This window comes from Mobula hypostoma, chromosome 3 (assembly GCF_963921235.1).
Source record: "Mobula hypostoma chromosome 3, sMobHyp1.1, whole genome shotgun sequence".
NCBI lineage: Eukaryota > Metazoa > Chordata > Chondrichthyes > Myliobatiformes > Myliobatidae > Mobula > Mobula hypostoma.
The window spans coordinates 82,559,387-82,580,504 of record NC_086099.1 but is presented as its reverse complement, the minus strand read 5'-3'; the positions used below and the strand labels follow the sequence as shown (position 1 = coordinate 82,580,504).

At 38.4% G+C, this 21,118-nt stretch overlaps 1 protein-coding gene across 6 annotated transcripts in view; it reads right to left on the bottom strand.

Moving 5' to 3' along the window:
• Positions 1–21,118, bottom strand: part of ppargc1a (peroxisome proliferator-activated receptor gamma, coactivator 1 alpha) — a 587,416-nt gene that overhangs the window by 46,449 nt on the left and 519,849 nt on the right. For 3 of the 6 annotated variants that reach the window (XM_063043362.1, XM_063043366.1, XM_063043364.1), the window contains exons 3-7: positions 10,955–11,149; positions 10,412–10,534; positions 7,711–7,924; positions 6,607–6,652; positions 6,420–6,493 (exon numbers count right to left, since the gene is read on the bottom strand). In XM_063043362.1, the coding sequence (XP_062899432.1) occupies positions 6,420–6,493; positions 6,607–6,652; positions 7,711–7,924; positions 10,412–10,534; positions 10,955–11,149 (652 nt within the window). Of the gene's footprint in view, positions 1–6,419; positions 6,494–6,606; positions 6,653–7,710; positions 7,925–10,411; positions 10,535–10,893; positions 11,150–21,118 lie in introns of those variants that run through there. The other 3 variants (XM_063043363.1, XM_063043365.1, XM_063043367.1) reach the window with 2 other exon arrangements.

The window sequence follows — 21,118 nt, the reverse complement described above, 5'->3', positions numbered from 1 at the left end:
TTATCATATAAATATGCTAATGAGTTAAGAATGGGCAGTGTGACAATTAGCTTACAGTAATTGGAAGATGGGAGCATTAGCAAACTGCCATTCATCCACAAGGAATCTCAATGCTTTATCCTGCTGCTTCTTAAATTATTCCAAGATTTGCACCTCCACACTGTACCTGAAAGATTACTCCATGTATACATGATTCATGAAGAAAATTTCTATTATTAAATATACTGGATTGCAGTTATTTCGGCCATTATTTAATCAAAACAGCTGCTTGTTTGGGACAAGTCTTAAAAAACAAAAACTAATCGAGAAAATTGCTGGGATTTCGTTCAATGATTTGGAACACTTTGCCACTTAATTGGGACAGGAGACCATTGCTAAACTGTTTCTAGCTAGCATCAGTCATGTGCGCTTGTGTGACCATTAGCCACTACACTGTACTTAGAGCAAACTGTTTTTAAATGGAGTCAGTTGTGTATGTTTGTGTTCAAAAAGCAGTAATTTTTGTCACTGATAGTTGGTGAGAAATAAGCAGCAAGGCAATTCAAAACTGTTTTGCTCACTGCGTTTTAAAGCACTCAGGCTTAGAGATGTGAGAAGCAGCCAGGAGTCAAAATAAAATTATTTCAGTACTTCAACAAGTTAGGGACTATGAGGAATTTGAAGGTATCAACAATCATCTTGAATGTTACAATGAAAATGAGGATCTGGAGCGTGCAACAGTTTCAAACTAGCATCAGCTGTGTGCATTTTTGCGGCCATTAGACACTACTCAGTGCTTAGAATGAACAATTTTTCAATAGCGTCATATGCTTGTGTTATGTTACTCATTTGGACTGACTAACGCCGAATTAAAAGCAGTGATTTTTGACATGACTTCATGTAAGAAGGCAATGAAGGTATTTTCTGCACAGATGTTGCTAATTTACAGTCAATCAAGAAGTACACGACAGCACACACTGTGTGAATTCCTCCATTAATAACTATTAGGAACTAATACACAGTTTCATAGTACTATAGTAATATTGCTTGTGTTCTAATTTGTTCAGTATTTCTTTTAAATACATAATTTGCTACTCAGTTAAACAGTAGTTTGTATTTTTTACTATTTCCATGAAATTTCGGCTAATTGGGCAAACTGCTTAATTGAGCCAAAATATACTGGTCCTGATGTGTCCCAATTAACTGGAATTCACTATTTAAAAAAATATATATTTTTCTATTTCTAATTTTAATTTAATTCATATTTATATTTGTAAATTGTTTTTTCTCTCATTTAAACTCATCTTCAACTTCCCTGACAGATTTTAATTTTAATTAGCTCTTTCCAGTGTTGTAACATGCCTCTATAATACTGTAGAGTAGAAAATTGGTTGTGAATGCCAATGCTAAATGAGCAATGTGTAGGTGGTAAACCCAGTCTTCAGTGGAATCTTAATTTAGAAGCAGTCTAATTCTCAACTGCTACAGTATCCCGTGTATTTGAGAATAATTTTTGATCCTTATCTTACAGCCTGAAACATCCAGGATTTAGAAATTAAGATACCTGAAAAACATACTGAAATAGCAGCATGGAGGAAATCCACATTATTTCTTCTGCTATTGCCACAGAATTATTTTCATCAACACTCATTATGAAGAGCATCGTATGCATAGGTAGTTCAACTTGCTAACTTGTGTGTAGTTATGTTCATTTTAATTCAGAATTTGCATGTAATATGAACTATGCAGCATATCCTTCAAGGGTAGCTGGAGCTTTCAAAGTGCTCCACTGTTCAAACGATGGGAATAATGGACAGTGGGATGAAATGGCATGAAGACTGCTGAGGAGGACAATGGAATACGCACCCAACCACTTTGCTGATCTTTGGGGGTGTTGTGGTGGCAGAGGCAGATTCCTGAGGAGACAATTGGTGTGCTGGGTGTCAAGTAAAAATAATGTAAAAGGCTTCAGCTGAATGATAATTCAAGATCAGGCCCATTACTGCAGCTGAACTGACCCCATCTGTTTCCTCTGTAAATAACTCCCCAATAAAGGCGCAAGGTAGGAAATTGCACACAGATGGGATTACGTCTCTCTGTGCTTTCCTGCTCATGGTTCCCATTGCTTCAATGTTATACATGCATGGTCCAATTGGGTACCCATTCGGTCAAATATGCATTGCACAATGATTAATGTCACTGTTGCGTCTACTGCATCCACGTTATGTACCAAGGCTTTTTGATTTGTTGACTTGAACAGCCTGGAAATAAAAGCCATTTTACCATTAGTATTTGTAATTGCCTGCTCTACCTGCACAATTAATGTTTTACATCTCATACGGTAGCACACCACGTTCGCTCTGTACACCAAATTCTAATGACATCCGATCATTCAAAATGCTATACAGCTTTTCACATTATAATCAAATCAGTTCTCTGCTTAACACTAACTTCTATTTTACTGTAGTACAACAGCACATTTTACTGCAGGGTTTTGCATCCTCCCCACTGTTACTTTCCAAGTTTATTTTGTATTATTAACAAACACTGATGCATTGCTCTTTACCTGCTTACATCCTAAAGTTCAAAGTATCTTTATTACCAAAGTATGTATACATTATACAAACTTGAGATTCGTCTCCTTACAGGCAGCCACAAAGCAAACAAACCCAAAAGAACCCATAAAAAAGACAGTAAAACACCCAATTTGCAGAGAGAGAGAAAAAAACAAATCATCAAACAATGAAAGTAGGCAAATAGCATTCAGAATGAAAGTGAGTCCACAGACACAAAGCCGGGAGCAGACAAAGCAGGCCACAGCATTAGACTCAGTTCAGCGCAGAGCCAGGAAAACATCACAGAGCAGTGGGCAGAACCGAACCCACTCTCATCTCTGGTCCCAACACACCACCTTTTCCATCCATCAAAGTTATTAAAAAAAACTTTAAACTACTGAAACAGTACTAATTCCAAAAGACCCTATTGCTAGGTCTTCCAACTAGAAAACTCATTGCTACTTTCAGTTTATTATCCTTTAGCCAATCCCCCATCCATTACTTTCACCTTCTACCATTACTTTGATTTTATTTCAATTGCTTTGAGTCAATAAGATCAGACACATTATGGTCTGCCTAATTGTCAGACCAGGGACTCTGCAATGCTTCCAGCATTGTAAACAAACATTCACAAAGCACACACTAAAACTAATCACATTACTAACACAGAAATTTTCTTTTAGGTATAAGATACAATAGTGCAAAAGGCATGAAAGAGCATGATGTTCATTATAGATCATCCATATAGAGGTTAAGCATTTCTATTATACGACCCAAATAGACTTGAATTCCTATTCAAAGTATTCAAATTATGGATCCCATTGCATAAATTGGGTGTAATGTAGCATAAAGGAAGCATTTTAAATCCAATTTTTCAACTCTTAAAAGTGGTTATGAAAAGTGCTTTAACTGATCAAAGCACAAATCTTATACAGTCACTGCAAACACACAGTTATGTTTCATGAAATGTTTGAGAAAAGAGAATATAACTCACAAATGAGAAAACTGTGAATGAGTTATAGCAGTGAAAGAAATAAATACTGCATTCCACTGCTCCTTATTGAATCTTCAGTTTACACCATGCTCTATAATACTTCAGTGAAATGGAAATGTTGAATTAATAAACACAAGAGATTCTTTTGATGCTGGAAACCCAGAGCAACACACACAAAATGCTGGAGAAACTCAATAGGTCAGGCGGCAGCTATGGAGAGGAATAAATATTCAACATTTCGAGCTGAGACCTTCCATGAGTCCGGAGGAAGTGCTTCAGCCTGAAATGCTGACTGCTTCTTCCTCTCCAACAGCATTCCAAGATTCAAGGTTGAAGATTGTTTAATGTCATTTCCAGTACACAAGTGTAAAGGAGAATGAAATAATTGTTACTCCGGATCCAAAGCAGCACAAAAAAACACAATAAGATAAAGAGCACAGTAATAAAAGGAAAACCCACAATAAGTATAACTATATGAGATAGCTTGAATACGTAGATTGATTGTATGCACATAAAGGGATGCTAGGCACAGGAGTATCTGTACATAAGGTAACTCTGTCAGGAAATGATAAAGTAATGGTGGGGAGGGGGTGGTGTGGTGAGTGGAGGTGCCTTACTGCTTGAGATAAGTAACTGTTTTTGAGTCTGATGAACCCAGCATGGATGCTACATAGCCTCCTCCCTGATGGGAGTGGGTAAACAGTCCAGGAGCAAGGTGAGTGGGATCCTTTATGATGTTACTGGCTTTTTTCTGGCACCTTGCTTTATGTATCTTTCTTGATGGCTGGTAGGCTGGTGGCTATCAACACTTATGAATATTGAATTACTTATGGTAATTATGAAAAGTACAATAACAAAAGCATATAATAAACATTGAATTACCAGGTATTGTGTAAAATATAATGTGCAGTGTATGCCTTTATTATTGATTTAATGAGCATTTGCATGAGGAAAAACTGGGGTAATAATAGGTTATGTTTACCAGATGGATGTAGGCCCAATAGCTTAAAATTTTCTTTTTACTTTTCACTGACAGCAAAGCAGCATCATGTGATGCTCTAATACTGTTTTAAAATACCATAAAGATCACAGGCCTCTACTGAAAGGTTCATTCAACAGCATTGTCATGTTTCCTAGCATGACAAAATGCTCTCTCACTTTTAGTTTGAGCTACTCATTGCATTGCCACCCAGCCACCAGCACTTAATCTTGTAGCTGAGATCTCAGTAGCCAGCACTTCTCCATCCACAGTAACATTGCCACTGCTTCGGGAATGGCTGCCACACTTTCAGCAGAGGGAAGGGAAGAGTGCTCTTAGATCCAAACAGAGACATTAAAACATTACTTGGAGGATAGATGTTCTATATGCTAAAAATTCAGAAAGACTTTCCACAACCACAATCATATGTGTCTACAAGAAGTTGCTACCAAGGTCTCTACAAAGAAGATCATCATATGAATACAGTCTTGGGTGCCTGTATTTTAGGGAAGTCCACAAAAATTGAAGATAACTTTGCAAATTCTGTAAGAAATGTAGGTGACCTCTCTAAATTGGCAGCAAACAGTAAGATGAAGCACGAATCATCAGCAGCAGCCTGTAATGATCCTAAGGCTAGAACTCTGAGTGTAATGATAAGTTTGACATTGATTGTGAAGCTCTCTTGGATACTGAACATCTAAGGATGTCACAGATTTCATAAGTGACTGTTTTACTGAAAGAGTAGCCTCTCTAGACTTTGGTCATTTCCTGCATACTTTTCTGGGCAGTTAAAATGTAGGGTGATGATCGCCATAGCAACTACATGTTTTGCAGAGGCCTAGATTTCACCTCCATGCTAAACAACAAAAAAAAGTTTTCAGACAAATACTTAGAAATTCTCTTTTGTAAAAAAGTTGTTGAAGGTGGAAAGAAAGCTTAATTTTAAGTGTAGTTCATCCATAAAGAGAAGTAATTTTATCTACAGAGGAGTAACTGAAGATACATGAGTTAGAATTAACTTGTGAATTAACCCATGAGTTTATAGTGTGATATGCAGTAGTCTGTCAATGAGTAGAGGTTCAGAGTGATTCTTCATTTCAATGACATTGTTTTGAGTCTCTAGCATTAGAAACAAATTGGTTTTCCTACAATGACTTGTTACCTCTTGACCAAAATGGACAAAAATTTTGCTGATGACCAGTTTTGGGTAGTGCACTAATATTGATATCCTTTGGGTAAGCGTGAACAAGGCAAATAATGCTACCAAGAATAAAAAAAACTCACTAAAAATGAGCATGTGATATTAGCAACAGATTGCTAAGACATTCACAATTATGTGTAAAAAAGAATCATTAATACAATTTTCAACATCGCAAAGCAAAAGCATCAGTTGGCATTATAGAGATGAATTTGTAGTCCAAATAAGCATTTGCAGTTGTAAAGCATTTTGGAATATTAGAAACATATTGGAACTGGGTCATTTATTTTTGCTTTTGAGGTAAATGTGTGTAGCAAGTTGTTAGCAAAACATGGGATTAGTGCGAAAGGGTGCTTGATGGATGGCATGAACTCACTGGGGTAAATTGCCTCTTTCTGAGTTGTATAACACTATTTCCCCAGCAGACTCATTTTATTCTGCATTTATGTCTTCTCAGATGTCCTGTCAAATCGAGTGGCTGCTGAATACCTTTAATAGTTAAGGCGCTCATATGCTAATTTGTATAGGGAAAAATCAATAATGAGAACTCCTCAGTAAAAGTTAGCTTACTAAGATCTATCATAAAACACTCTGGAGAATATACCAAGAAAACAACACTATTTCTGGAAAATGTATTCCTGTTACTGAATCATTAATTCAACTTTAATGAAGAATTAATTGATAATATAAAGTGAAGCAAAAAAGGAGCCTTACCAGCAGTACCAGAAAGTTGCACACTCAACGTACGTTCAATGGTCTTGGTTTCAAATGGGGAACCTTTTGGATCACTAAAAAAGGTGTTTTATTCCTTTCAGTTGCTTAATATTTTTGCAGTTAAAAAAGTATCAAATGCATTGCTCTTCCAAATATGAGCAGTCCGATATTATTTTGAAACACTTACGTTGATGATTCTGGTGTCAAGGGCAGAGAAAGAGTTGTTGGTCTTGCTGTCAAAATTGAAAACAAAGCTAAATGAATCATTAATAACCTTAAATACATGGTATTTTACATTTCCTTTCCTGATTAAATAACAGCAAAAAAAATTCTTGTAACCAACAGGATTAAACAAAAAAAATTGTGTTTACTCTATATAATCAGAAAATGATAGAAATACACAGCAGCTGAAAATCTTGCTTGAAAACCTTTAACAAGAGGGAAGCACCACTGCAGGTTCTGAGGGCTCCCTGTGTTAGAGAATTTTGATTAAAAAAAAGCTTTCCTTACTTTACAGGCAATATTCACGCCAATAATGTTCTGAGGTGAATGAAAGAGATCTCATAGCATTACACTATGAGATCGCTACATCTACCTGTACAAGCTTAGGGTGGAAGAAAGTGATCCTCCCTGTTTTCCTGATTATCTATTATCCTCAAAAATTTTTCTAAAACTAAGGACTTAGTCACTGTTCCATCATTGTTGGTGAGAGTGTCATATGAAAATCTTTCCGCTTGGCTCAGTTCTTCACTAAGAGTCACCCTGGGACTCTGTGCTGGGTTACTGATGTGACAGGAAGTTAGATACGTCAGGATCATTATACACTCATAAGCTGTAGGGTACAGATGCAGAAGTCTATAATGTGTTAGTATATACTCTCCAACTAATTGGCAGTTGTCTAGAGAACTTAGCATCAATGTAATTCATCATAATTTGTCTGGGGTCACATACAGGCTAGACCAGGAAAGTATCTCAGATTTTCTTTTCTGAATTATATTAATGAACCAAATTGTCCTTTACAGCATTCCAGAAGTTTCCAGGATATCATTGGCTATTCTTCTCCTAGTTCAAATTAATTTAATAATAACTTAATTTTAGTTTCTCCTGCTGGGTTTTGAACCTCATGGCTTTGGATGATTTAAGGATCCAGATGCTTATACCAGCAGATGTAGAGATTTGTGGTTTGACTCCCATTGAAGTAAGAAGCTGACACTGACACCACAAAACCCAGAAAAATATGCATAAAAACACAAATTTATGATGATGATTTTATTGTAGGCTTTCTTCTTACCTTGCAGGTTATATGATTGCTGGGATTGCAACTGTGTCTTCTTTTTAGAGATGCTTTTGTCTTTACTACTAATTTTGTGCTCATTTATTCGAGACTGAGGAGGGTTATCATTAGCAGTCAAATATTTGAGCAGTTCTGTGCATCGGCGACGCTGGGCCTGTGATTTCTGCTGATGGCAAATATTCCTTGCCTTTAGACTTGAAGTTTGCTCCACCTTTTAAAGGCAGAAGGAAACAATTTGCACTGTTAAATCTTAATCAATAGATCAACTGTTAATAGGTTGCTAGTATAATGTTTGCTTTCTATAAACTCCACATCTTCACCCGCCACTCAGAAAACACATTAAAATCTGTAAGTACACAGTAAGTTAATGTAACAATACAAGAAGTAATACTATCATATGCTTGATAGAGTAATCTTGAACACTGCACCATTGCAAGTGGAAATAACGTGGCACTCAATATTTTCCTTGAATAGTGGTGCCTTGTGTGGGGTCAGCTGGTTTCTTCTGCACCAACAACTGGAGATGGAGATTGGAAGGAAAAGAAGCTGGCAGCGGGGAGGAGGCAGAATGTTATAATTCTTCTGTTGGCTTTGTATTTATTTGTAAAACAAAGTCATGTGGAGGAGAATACATCTTTACATGTGCCCACTCTTTTGGGCTGTCTCAAATTTTTTTTAATATGACCTCAGGCCATACTTACCGGCGAGGGATCCATGAATAGCAATTCAGCAGATAATAAGCATATACACTATCACAGCAAGGCAAAAAAAGTAAAAACTGATTATACTAAATAACTAGGCCAGATATGGGATATTATTAATTCAATGAGATCACAGAAAATTTTAATCATTTTGTGAGTGCTGGCCTTGGGTTAAAGTGTGGCTATTGGTTCAAGAAGGGAAACGAACTTCAAAATCCATGCATCATTTTCCCACAATTTTGAGCAACAGCCATACTGCTCTGCTTTAACATAATAATATTATGTTAAACATGAACATGAAACAGGAACATGAATGGTTTAGACATGGTAGATGGAGGATAACTGTTCCTTTAATGGATGTTTCAGGGACCAGAGGGCAATTTTTAAATTTTTGACCAAAAGATTACAAGAAGGAGGAGAGACAATTATTTTCATGCAGAAGTAATTGTGTGCCGGAATTTATTGCTTGTAAAAATGGTGCAAACAGAATCAATCAGGCCTTGAAACGGACATTGGATAGGCCCCTATGAGAATAACTTGCAGCACTGGAGAGAAACAGCAGGGGCATAGGACTCTTCTAATGAAACAGGTAATATTCTGAAAAGCACACACAAAGTGCTGGAGGAACACAGCAGATCAGGCAGCAACTACGGAGAGGAATAAAGAGTCAACGTTTCAGACCAAAGCCCTTCATCGGTATTGGAAAAGTAGGGGAAAGAAGCCAGGATGAGTGGGTGGAGGACGGGAAGGAGTATAAGCTGGAATGTGATAGATGAAGCCAGGTTAGGGGAAGGCGGGTGGATGGGGGAGGGGAGATGAAGTAAGAAGCTGAGAGGTAACAGGTGGAAAAGGTAAAGGACTGCAGAAGCAGGAATCTATTAGGAGTGGAGAGTGGACTGTAGCAGAAAGGGAACGAGGAATCTGACAGTACAGGAGAGTGGACCATGGCAGAAAGGGAAGGAAGAGACACCAAGGGAGGTGATTGGTGGAAAAGGTAAAGGGCTGAAGAAGGAGGAATCTGATAGTTGAGGAGAATGCACCATGGCAGAATGGGAAAGAAGAGGGACACCAGAGGGAGGTAATAGTCAGGTGAAGAGAAGGGGTGAGAGGGGAGACAGAATGGGGAATGGAAAAGGAAAGAAGAGGGAAGGGGGGAAAAGTTAGAGAAACCAATGTTCATATTATCTTGAATGTCACTGGATTTGCAATTGCAAATGAACTATATTACCTGTATAATACTTCTGAATGATGTTTATAAATGTTGAAAAGGCTTTGTGGAAAGACAAGGTGTGCTATTCCCTCCAGGGTGATAACTTTTGATCTATTTGTGTAGAAAATTTAACACCCAAGAGCATCTTCCTTCTTTCTCATTTTTGATGAAAGGATCCTGATGTTGCCTGACCTGCTGAGTATTTCTAGCATATTTTGTTTATCCTACCAATTTACAGCTACTGTGGTTTCTTTTGATTTTCACTTGTGAGAAGATATTGGTGAAATTTGCCACCACTGATGGACTGATGGTAAATAACCTTACCTTGCTGATGGTAAAAGTTAGACTGATGGGGCAGGAATATGATAGATTGAATTTGTCTTCTTTGTAGACATTATATGCCTAGACAATACATTTCTGCAATAGTGGAACAGCCTTGCCTAATGTTCTTCAGCCCCATAGCTACAATGCACTTGACATGCTATGACAGAGTCAATATTCCGAAATACAATACAAGGCAGTCCAATCTGAAAGTGTATGCCAAGTGTAATAATTTTAGTCATTCCTATTATTATATATGCTCTTACTGATTTTTTCTTTCATGTACAATTAAAGTCAGTAATCCACAAGTTTTTATTGAAATAAAAGTCAATAATTCATCAGGATTTTCAATCATTGCAGAATATGAAGTTCATTAGTTTATATTGCAATCACTCTCATTCTTTAAAGAATAAAATATTTCTTTCTGACCTGGACAAAGATTACTGATTACACCATTAATATGTACCTTGACAACAGCAGGGCTTGATATAATCCTGTTATTACTGGTCGCATGAATGTGTGAGCTGCCTCCATTGCATTCATTGTAGATAAACTGGGAATTAGCAGGAGCCAGCAAAAGCTTCTTCAACTGGAAAAATACAATCAAATAGGTGGAAAATTTAAACAAGGCATGAAATATGTGGTCTCTTTGTGTAAACAATTTTTCATCCAATCATGAGTCATTCAAATTACTCCAGTTGCAAGATTCTATGCTGCGTTGTTTTTAATCATTTCAGAAATAATTGATAGCAAATTGTGAATGAGAGAAACATACTTACATGTGTGGATATATAGAAGCCTTTTGTAATAATGTACTCAAGTTACTATATAACCTGTTTTTAAAATGCAGCATATCTTCTTAAACTTATATTTTTGAGGCATTCATTACGTTCATTTTCCTTGTGGGCATAATTTAAAAATCCAAACCTTATTTTGACTACATCATACCCATGCAGCGAGAAGCCAGAGGCTCATCCAATTCTTGCTAAACAGTAGGAAGGATTCTTACTAGAGACGGCTCTTCAGCCTCCAGAGTTGGAGGGGTGCCGTCAGGCGTTGAAGGAGGGCTAGGAGCATTGACACTGGTCACATCCCCATCTGTCAGTGCATCAAATGATGGCAGTCCATCTTCATCTATTGGGATGCTGTCTAGTGTCTCCGTTAGAGCAGCCAACAAGTTGGCCTCATTTTCTTCATCCATCTTCTGTCAAAAGAGAAAGGATCTTTTAATTGCTGCTCGCATGATTTTCAATCCAAACATAAACCTCCAGTTTATTTGTCATAGAAACAGACTGCAACTTAAAGAAAACATAGCATTAGTACATAGTATAGCTGTGCAATGAAAGGACTGGAACTTTCAGATATTATTGCTGTTTAAACATAGATGCCCAGAATTCATATTTCAAATATTGACCTTTCAACAAACTTAGCAGATAAAATTTAGGTGGACCTGAATGCTAATGTACTCACACACTGCAACTCTGACCATTAGAGCATGACACTACTTTTCCCATTAAAATGCTACAATGACAGAGTTATTGCTCCATAACTGTAAACCATACATACAATTAACACTAGTCTTTCAGTTTGTTAACTCTCTTACAAAACAGGCATTATTCAGAAATGTTATCTCAATATCAATTTCAGAAATGAAGGGAAAATAATGGCCCAGATTTCTCAGCATAAATTTTGTGATTCCTGTGTGAACAATTAAAAAACTACCAGGGATCAAGCGCAGTTGATTATTTCCCATGTCTGCTCCATCCTAGGCTCGCATGGTTGATTCCAATGGCAGGATCAGATGTTGCTGGGTTTCCTAAGCAATTAGATCAGTGTGCCCATTCTCCAGGCTGTTCGTGAATACTATACCATGGTCGATACAGAGCAGGACATGACAGCCCCTAAATTCAAGTGTAGATTGTCTGGCTGTTTGGAAGACAAGTAGCAAGCTAGTTCTTTTTTCAATTATGGGTAGATTGTAAAAATGATCAGAATTAGAGTCAGATTAATGATTACTGACATACTGTATATCATGAAATTTGTAGCAGGACTACTGTGCAATACATAACAATTATTATAATTTACAATAGATAGAGAAATAGTTGAATAGATAGATAGATAGATAGATTGATAGTGCAAAAGAGGAATAATGAGCTAATGTTCACAGGTTGATGAGACCATAAGTCACAGGAGCAGAATTAAGCTATTTGCCCCATTGAGTCTGCTCTGCCATTCCACCATGGCTGATTTATTATCCCTTTCAACTCAAATGTCCTACCTTCGCCCCATAACTCTTGACACCCTTACTAATCAGGAACCTATCAAGCTTCACTTTAAATATACCCAGTGACTTGGCTTCCACAGACATCTGTGGCAACGGATTCCACAGATCCAGCAGCAGCTTCTATCTAAAGAAACACCTCATCATCTCTGTTCTAAAAAGACCCTTACCTTACTGAAACTCCACACTCAGAAAAGGCTGAACAAAGGGGCAGACCAGCTCTCAAAGGTTTGGTTCCGCTTCAGACGGTACAGTGCCTGCACACTGTTCTGTCAGAACACCATTTTAACCCTTGCTTTGCTGCTCCCACCACACCTATTCCCTCTAATTCTCCTGTTGCCCGCCTAGTTGTTATAGGGCAGTCAATTAACTACTGACCAACACGTCTTTGTGATGTGGGAGGAAACTGGAGCAGTAGGGGACGCCCACGTAGTCACAAGGAGAACGTGCTAACGCCACACGGACAGCACTGGAAATCAGGATCGAACCCAGGTCACTGGAGCTTTGGGGCAGCATCTCTACTACCTAGGCTACTGTGTAACCTATCTATATATCAGTCCAGCCCATTTATTTTTATTGTAAACATACTGCATATTGTCCCGATGAAGGGTCTCAGGCTGAAAGATTGGCTCTTTATTCTTCCCCATGGATGCTGCCTGGAGGGGACGAGATGTTATTACTGACTGTGATCTCCTGAAGGGGAAGTCAAGGATCCATTTGCAGAGGGAGATACAGAGTTATTACCAAAAACCATTCTAGCTGGTTTAAAAGAAAACTATTAATAATTTAAGTTTTTATTTTAAATTTAGATGTCTCAACAGCAAAGGTATTCAGAAACATTAAGACTTTGACAGAGTCAAAACTAGGGTCAGGGCTTTGCTAGCTGTAAAAGCAAAGATTCACAAACCAAGACCTCTTCTGACCTGTCACCTGGAGTCAGGCTAGGCTGGGTCCTCCTCGCTCCTTGCTTAGAAAAGATTCTGGGAAGTAGCAATTGAAGGCGACAATTGCGGACAGTGAAATTCTGATTAAAGTGTAATAAATATTTAGTATGAAGTCAGACCAAACTTAGCAGGTCCTATACAGTAGATCTTTAAATTGGCCAGATGAATTACTGTCTTGAATGGATCATTCCATCCTTCATTTTAACCGAGTGCTCTGAGTAGGCAGCATTAGCAATTGCTTTAAACTGCAAAGGTTTCCTTTAAATGTACAGACTAGAGCTGTACGTTTAACTTTGAATGAAGACTCAGTGACTTTCCACACTAATATTGGAAGTGGATTGGTAGCAAAAGACACTATTGAAGTCAGGTTTATTATAGTTATTCAAGGAACTGGATAAAACAAAAGGAAAATTTAAGTTTCTCCTGTCAATGATTACCACCATATCTCTCCTGGGTTCCTTTTCTACTGACTTGTCTGAGGTTTGAATATTTGCTGACAGTTGCTCCACACCCATTTCCCACTTAAAAGTCAGAGACATAGTTAAATGTCAATTCCTAGTTTCATTTACAATGCTGCATTCTGCCATGGGTCTAATAAATGAGGCACTCGGAATTAAAATTCATACTCTGCCCCTGCATTTCTTCATAACATAGCACAGATTTGTTTTTCCAATTTTATCAAATTATGGATGAAAACTGAACAATGAATCATATTCTTTGACCTTTAGTTTCTGCAATTTGATTTCAAATGAATGAACATAACTTGGTTCTAAAGCAAATGAGCAAGTGAGATTATTGTAAAGATAAAATTCCATTCCACAGTATCTATCGAATGTGTTTGTTTAACATATATCCTCAACAACTTACTTAAATTTTTACCAGTGAACACCAAGTTTTCTTTTCCAACAAAGGGATTTCTGTTATCAAATTAGTTGTCTTTCAAGTTGTCCTTGCTTGTATAAATATTGTATAGCTTTCTACACGATAGGATATCTTCAATTATCTGGTACATTTACGCTTTAAAACAAATTTCAACTGTATCTAATCTAAATAGACAAATACCTTGCAGTCATCTAGACTGGAAATCATAACATGATTTTAATTTTATCATAATGCAAACCATTCTTGTACGGTGCTTAATGAAGTACTTCAGATGAAAAGGAATACATGACTGGAAATGTTTCACAATTCAATTGACTAGTCTCAAAACTAGTACTTAGTAGTTTTTTTATCTGTAATTCTAATACAGTTCCCAATTATTATTTTACACTAACTATCCAGACATCATTGTCTAGTTTTTAATGTAATTGAATTTGTAATTGTTATATGGTTATATGGTTAAACTGACTCTCCATCAGCTCTCTTCAAGCTGCATCCCTAATTGCAAAGTTCTTGCAATCACTAATTTACTACAGAGCTCCATTTATCTCAGGGATCTTGAACACTTCACAAGTATCTTCTACATCCCCTCTTTTTTCTGAAATAAATAATCCCAGGGTCAACTGCTGATCTCATATGTCTTCAGCTCAATATCAGCTCCCTACACAGCTTCTTAGCCCAGATCATCAGCCACTTTCTAAAGCACCACCAAATTATCAGCTTTCAAAGTAATCTCTTACTCCAGGTTTATTCTGGAAGTCACAGACATTGCAAAGCCCTTCACGCCTTAGCAATTGCCTCCTTAGTCTCAATCTAGTACCTTACCTTAGATGTTTGAAAAGCTTATGGAGTTGATTTCTAAAGTTAAGATTATCAGTGCAGTTGCTGGTACGATCAAAGCATGTGATTGCAGAGGTAAAAATAATGAGATTTTCCTAACTGCCATTGAAGGAAGTAATCTTGTTTGGAAACCGCACGAAGGCAATATCAGGTTTGGGTCCATGTTCCTCAATGGCAATAGCATTCTGGTACATATTGTCAAAGCTGGCAAATGTATAATGGTTCACTGGCTGAAGTACTGGAGAGTAACAGATGCTGTACAACAATTTCAAGAGCAATCAATGCCTTTAGCAGAGGAGAGACACAAGAGGTTGTTTTTCTTCTTCAGCATATGTTTAAACAAAAAAGCTGCATTTTAGTTTTCATCAGTGTTAAATTCCATTCATTAAGTGAAAATGAGGCCAAAAAAGATAACATTCAGAAGCAACATCTTTTTTGATGATGATTGGAAACTGCTATATTTTTGAAAGTCATTCCAAGGGATAATTCGTTCATTAGAGAATGTGTATATATACATACACTGAAATATTTTGTGTGTATATCGGTGAAATTTCATTATATCATACAAAACTATATTAGCTTATTAATCAGTTTTGTTGACTAATTTATAGATCTTAAAAATACCTACCAACTCATATTCTGTGAGTTGTCTGGGCTGAAACAATTTTAAAATCCAGGAAAATGATTATTGAAAGTGAGGTAAATTGATAAACACTTAAGTGCACATCCTTACAATAATATTTAGCATAAAAATGCACGGTTTCGTGGGGGGGGGGTCACCTTACGTTTTCCATTATTTTAATCATTTATAAGAATATTATGCAATAAAATATCCAATTCAAATCAGGGACAGCAGAGATATTTTAATTTAAAAATATCATGCTGAAAATGACTTTGAATATGGTCTAAAATGAAACCAATTACATTGAATAAATAATAAAAATGACAGAATGAAGGACTGCTGGCAAATTCCACAATTATTCAATTATTCCACATATTTGCACCATCTGATCCTCCTTTTCCTAAAATGATGAGCAGCTGACATTTCACATATGACCCTTCAGCATTTAGAGTGAGGAAGGAGTTTGTAAGTCCTCTGAGCGATCACGTGCCTTTCCTCTGGATACTCCTGTCTCCTCCCACATCTCAAAGACATATGAATTAGTAGGTTAACTGGTCACATGTGAGCAATTGGACTGCATGGATTCATTGGCCCAAGAGGGCCTATTACCATGTTATATGTCTAAATAAAAAACAATACCTAAATAAAAAGGAACTTCTGTTCCATTTGGGCTAAATCATTCTATCTTTGACTAATGTTCTGAACGGAATCAGGCAGTCAACCCATACTAATGGAAAGAGTGCTGCCTTTAGCCTATCATTTCACCTTGCCACTGGTTTTCTCAAGGAGTCTAACTGAGGGGGCTCCAGACCTGTTGGTATTCCTCAGCATTATCCAGGTATAACATAGCAAAAGATCCAACATCTTGTTAATTTCATTAAGGACTACAGAACAAATATGTGGTGGAAAAGGTAAGACGTGTCATGTTTAAAAAAATATTTTGCATTAGTTTATTGTTGTATATAATATTAAGTGGTTTAAATCAGTTTTAAATGGTTTATTTTTTAAAGATAATTGTAATTATTTATTTTTATTATTTTTCACAGTTGGAGAAGTTTAAATTTATCAAAAATCAAAAATAGCTTGGTTGGAAGCCAGAAGTCCACTCCCAACTTTGTTTCAGCTGGGATCATTCTGGAGCAGGGTGTCCACACTGCATTGCCTAAAGACAAGCTGCTGCTTGTGTTCAAACCAGTTGCTATTCCAACTTAAAGATGTAGAGATGGGCCAGTAAAATTACTCTGCATATAGCTCCAATAAGCTTAGCAACTACAAGCAGGGGTTCTGGATAGCAAACTCTGAACAGCAAGATCCTTTCAGTTATCTCATTTTAAGTGATGACTTCTTCCCTGGGATGGTTCTAGTCCACCAGGTACTCTCTGGTCAATCTGGACAAATGATCATTCTTCCTATACGAGCATAGACAATGCATATTGACAATGGTCAGCACTATATAATCTGATCGTATCCTCTCCAAATTTCAAAACTCCACCTCAGTTTCTGACATGACTTACTAGATTGCACTCAGATACAGGAACTCAAGTTGATATTTTTCCTACTTAGTCCAGTGGTGTTGAAGCCAACTGCAAGATCACATTTGTTCTCCACATTGAAGTCTTGTGACAGGGGAGCAATTGGACCGAAGCTTGCATTTACACTAAGCACTAAATTTAACAATAAGGACCTTGAGGAAAAGTTAACCAATTTATCACAAAAATTTGGCTAAAAGAAAGGAAACATAGCTTCTTCTTCTTAACCCAAAAATAGCAACCCTCAAACACTACCTAAAGGTGAGACTAAATCTAGATTCAATCTTTATCCTCAATTTCTCATTGTAACTCCAATGGGGAAAATTCTCAGAACCTCCATTGACAAGAGTTCCTACTGACCCTCATTTGCTCTCTTCCCTTCCTGGTGACTTTAAATTTATTAATTTTGTTTCATTTCAGCCATTGTTAAATAGTACTTGGTCTCTTGAAAAAATTATTACCAATAACCTTTTTGTATTCTTTATAGAGACATGATAAACCCAGCATTTATGGCCCGTCTTTAAAGATGGTCACAATCCAGTAATATGAACTGCAGCTGATCTTGCGGTAAAGATCCACCCACAATTCTGTTGGATAGGAAATTCTCAGGCTTAGGTCCAGCATAGGTGAACAAACAGTAATATATCTGCAAGCTATGATGGCAGACAGCCTGAAGAGTAACGTACATAAATTCCCTTTGTCTTTCTACGTAGTAGAAATCACAAAGCATGGCAAATATCACTAAGTAAATCTTGTTAGTTAGTGTGGAAAGTGGAAAGAGAGGGGGAGGTAACAATATACCTTTACCTCCCATTTCTTTAAGGGGGGAGGTGGTAGGATCCCATTGGAGATGGCAGAAAGTTGCTGATAATGATGTGTTGGATGCAGAGGCTCATGAGGTGGTAGATAAGGACAAGGGGAACTCCATCACCGTTAGGGCAGCTGGAAGATGGAGTAGGTATGGATGTTTGGGAAATGGAGGAGATGCAGATAAGTTCCTTCATCTCCAAAGGGTATCATTTTCTGCAACATTCACCATCTCCAAAGGGATCCTACTACCAAACATCTTTATCTCATCCTCTCTTTCCACAGAGATCGCTCCCTCCATGTTTCCCTTGTCTATTCGCCCCTCCCAGCACTTATCCCTGCAAGTGGCAAAATGCTACACCTGACCATTCATCTCCTCCCTTCAGGGCCCCAAACATTTGTTCCATATGAGGCAACACTTCACCTGCAAATCTGCTTGGTGGTCCATTGTATCCAGTACTCCCAATGTGGACTCATCTGCACTGGTAAGCAGAACTTCCTGGTGGCTAAACCATTTAATTTCCATTCCCATTTCCATCCCAATATGTCAGTCCGTGACCTTCTCTAGTGCCACAATGAGGCCACTTTCAGGATGGAGGAACAACACCTTGTATTCTGTCTGGGTAACTTCCAACATGATGACATGAATATTGATTTCTCCTTCCTGTAAAAAAAATTTTTCCACCCCACCCCCCACTTCTTCTCAGCCCCAGTCTGGCCTCTTCCTTCTCACCTGCCGATCACTTTCCCCTGGATCCCCTCCCCTCCGTCACTTTCTCCTCTGGTCCACTCTCCTCACCCATCAGATTACTTCCTCTCTAGCCCTTTACTTTTTCTATCCATCTGGCTATCCAGCTATCACCTAGCTATCCTCCTTCTCCTTGCCCCACTGTTTTATTCTGGCATCTTCCCTCTTCCTTTCCAGTCCTGAAGAAGGGTCTCGGGCCAAAACAATGACAGTTTATTCATTTCCATAGATGCTACCTGACCTGCTGAGTTCCTCCAGCATTTTATGTGTGTCGCTTTAGATTTCCAGCATCTGCAGAATTCCTCATGTTTAGATATTTGTATTACTAAACTTTCTTACTTGACCTGAGCTATCACATTCACCATACATTCTCAACTTTCATGTAAATGCTTGGTTTTAATTTTGATTTTGACTTCTCAAATATATAAAAAAAAACAGAAAATGCTGGAAACAGTCAAAGGGTCCAGTAGCATCTGTGAAAGAGAAATGGAGTTAATTCTTCAGGTTGAAAACCCTTCGGTTTATATAGGGAGGTTATAGAGAGATTATATAGGGGCCAAGTTAGAGTTTCAGATCAGAGGTGTGGGTAATAGAGAGGTCAGACCAGACTCTAGGCCTCTGCTCTGTGTTTGAAGGCTAACGACAGCTAAGTGGGTCATCTGTGGTCAGAAGTTGGATAGCAGACCAGTGAGGATGAAGGCTGGAGGCCCACCCACAAGGGCATTGTGTCACTGGTATGTTCTGGAATTGAAGTTCCATGCGGACAGGAGACATGAGGGCCGGTGGTCCCCTAGGTACACAAATTGGCGAGACTGGAGTTTGGGGCCTAATGATTGGGGTGCTGGTCATTGGAGAGTCCAGCATTTGAGGCCTAATTTTCAGGATCCTCATCCAGGGTCTTTATTCATCGTCAATGGGGAGTCCTGGAGTTAACACTGAAGATCAAAGCCTGAGGTAGACTGGAAATCCAGAAGTTTGCAGAAGCCTGGATCTGCAAGTCTACTGGGGAAGTCAAAACTTGATCTGTGACTCCATGAGACTGTTGGAGACCAAAGATGGCCAGCTCTGGGGTTGGAGGACCATGTGTTTGCATGGGCAGGTGGGAGGGAGGGACGGAGCTTGTTTTGCTGTTGTTGTTTTGTTGCTTGTTGTGTTTTGTTTTCTGTTCTTCATATTAAGCACATCAATTTCTGCAGCTTCCAGCATCTTCAATGGGATCCTACTTCTAAACACATAGTTACCTCACCCCGCCCCCCCACATTCTCCAATTTCCGTAGAGATTGCTCTCTCCATGATTCCCTTGTCCATCCATCCCTCTTCACTGATTTGCCTCCTGGCACTTATCCCTGCAAGTGGAAGAAATGTTACACCTGCCCATTCACCTCCTCCCTCACCACTATTCAGGGCCCCAAATAGTCCTTTCAGATGAGGGAGCACTCTACCTGTGAGTCTGTCGGAGTAATCCAGTGCAATAGGCACAACCTCTTCTACATTGGTGAGCCCCGTTGTAGAACGCTGTCTTGAGTAACTTCACTTTGTCTGCAAAAGCAGGATACTATGGTGGCCAACTATTTTAATTCCATGCCCACTCCCATTCTGATATGTCGATCTGTGGCCTCTTCTACTGCCATGATGAGGCCATTCTCAGCAACACCTTATATTCCATCTGGGTAGCCTCCAACGCGACGGCATGAACTTCAACTTCTCTAACGTCCAGTAATTTCTCCCCCTCCTCCTTCTCTCTTTTTCCATTCCCCATTCTGGCTCCCCTCTTACCTCTTCTCTTCTCCTCATCTGCCTGTCAAGGTTCAAAGTAAATTTATTACCAAAGTACATGTATGTCACCATATACAACCCTGAGATTAATTTTCTTCTGGGCATACTCAACAAATCCATAATAGAATAATAAACATAAATGAAACACCACACCAACATGGGCGTTCAACTAATGTGCAAAAGACAACAAACTGTGCAAATACTAAAAGCAAGAAATAATAGTAATAAATAGATAATAAATATCAAGAAGATAAGATGAGCAGTCCTTGAAAGTGAGTCCATAGATTTTGAGAACAGTTCAGTGCTGGGGTGAGTGAAGTTGAATGAAGACACCCCTTTGGTTCAAGAACCTGATGGTTGAGTGGTAATAACTTTTCCTGAACCTGATGGTGTGAGTCCTGAGGCCCCTGAACCTTCTTGCTGATGGGCAGTAGGAAGAAAGCAAGACTTGGGTGGTGTGAATACCTGGTGATGGATGCTGTTTCCTTGCAACACTTTCTGTACATGTGCTCAATGGTGGGGAGGACAATCAACTCCCTCTAGTGCCTCTCCTCCCTCCCTTTCTCCAATGATCCCTTGTCCTCTCCTATAATATTCCTTCTTTTTCAGTGCTTTGTTCTTTTACAGCTATCACCTTTCAGCTTCTCATTTCAACCCTGTCTCCCACCTGGCTCCCTTCTCCCTGATGGGGCTTCACCTATCACCTTCTAGTTTGTAGAAGAATGTAGAATAGTATAGCACAGTATA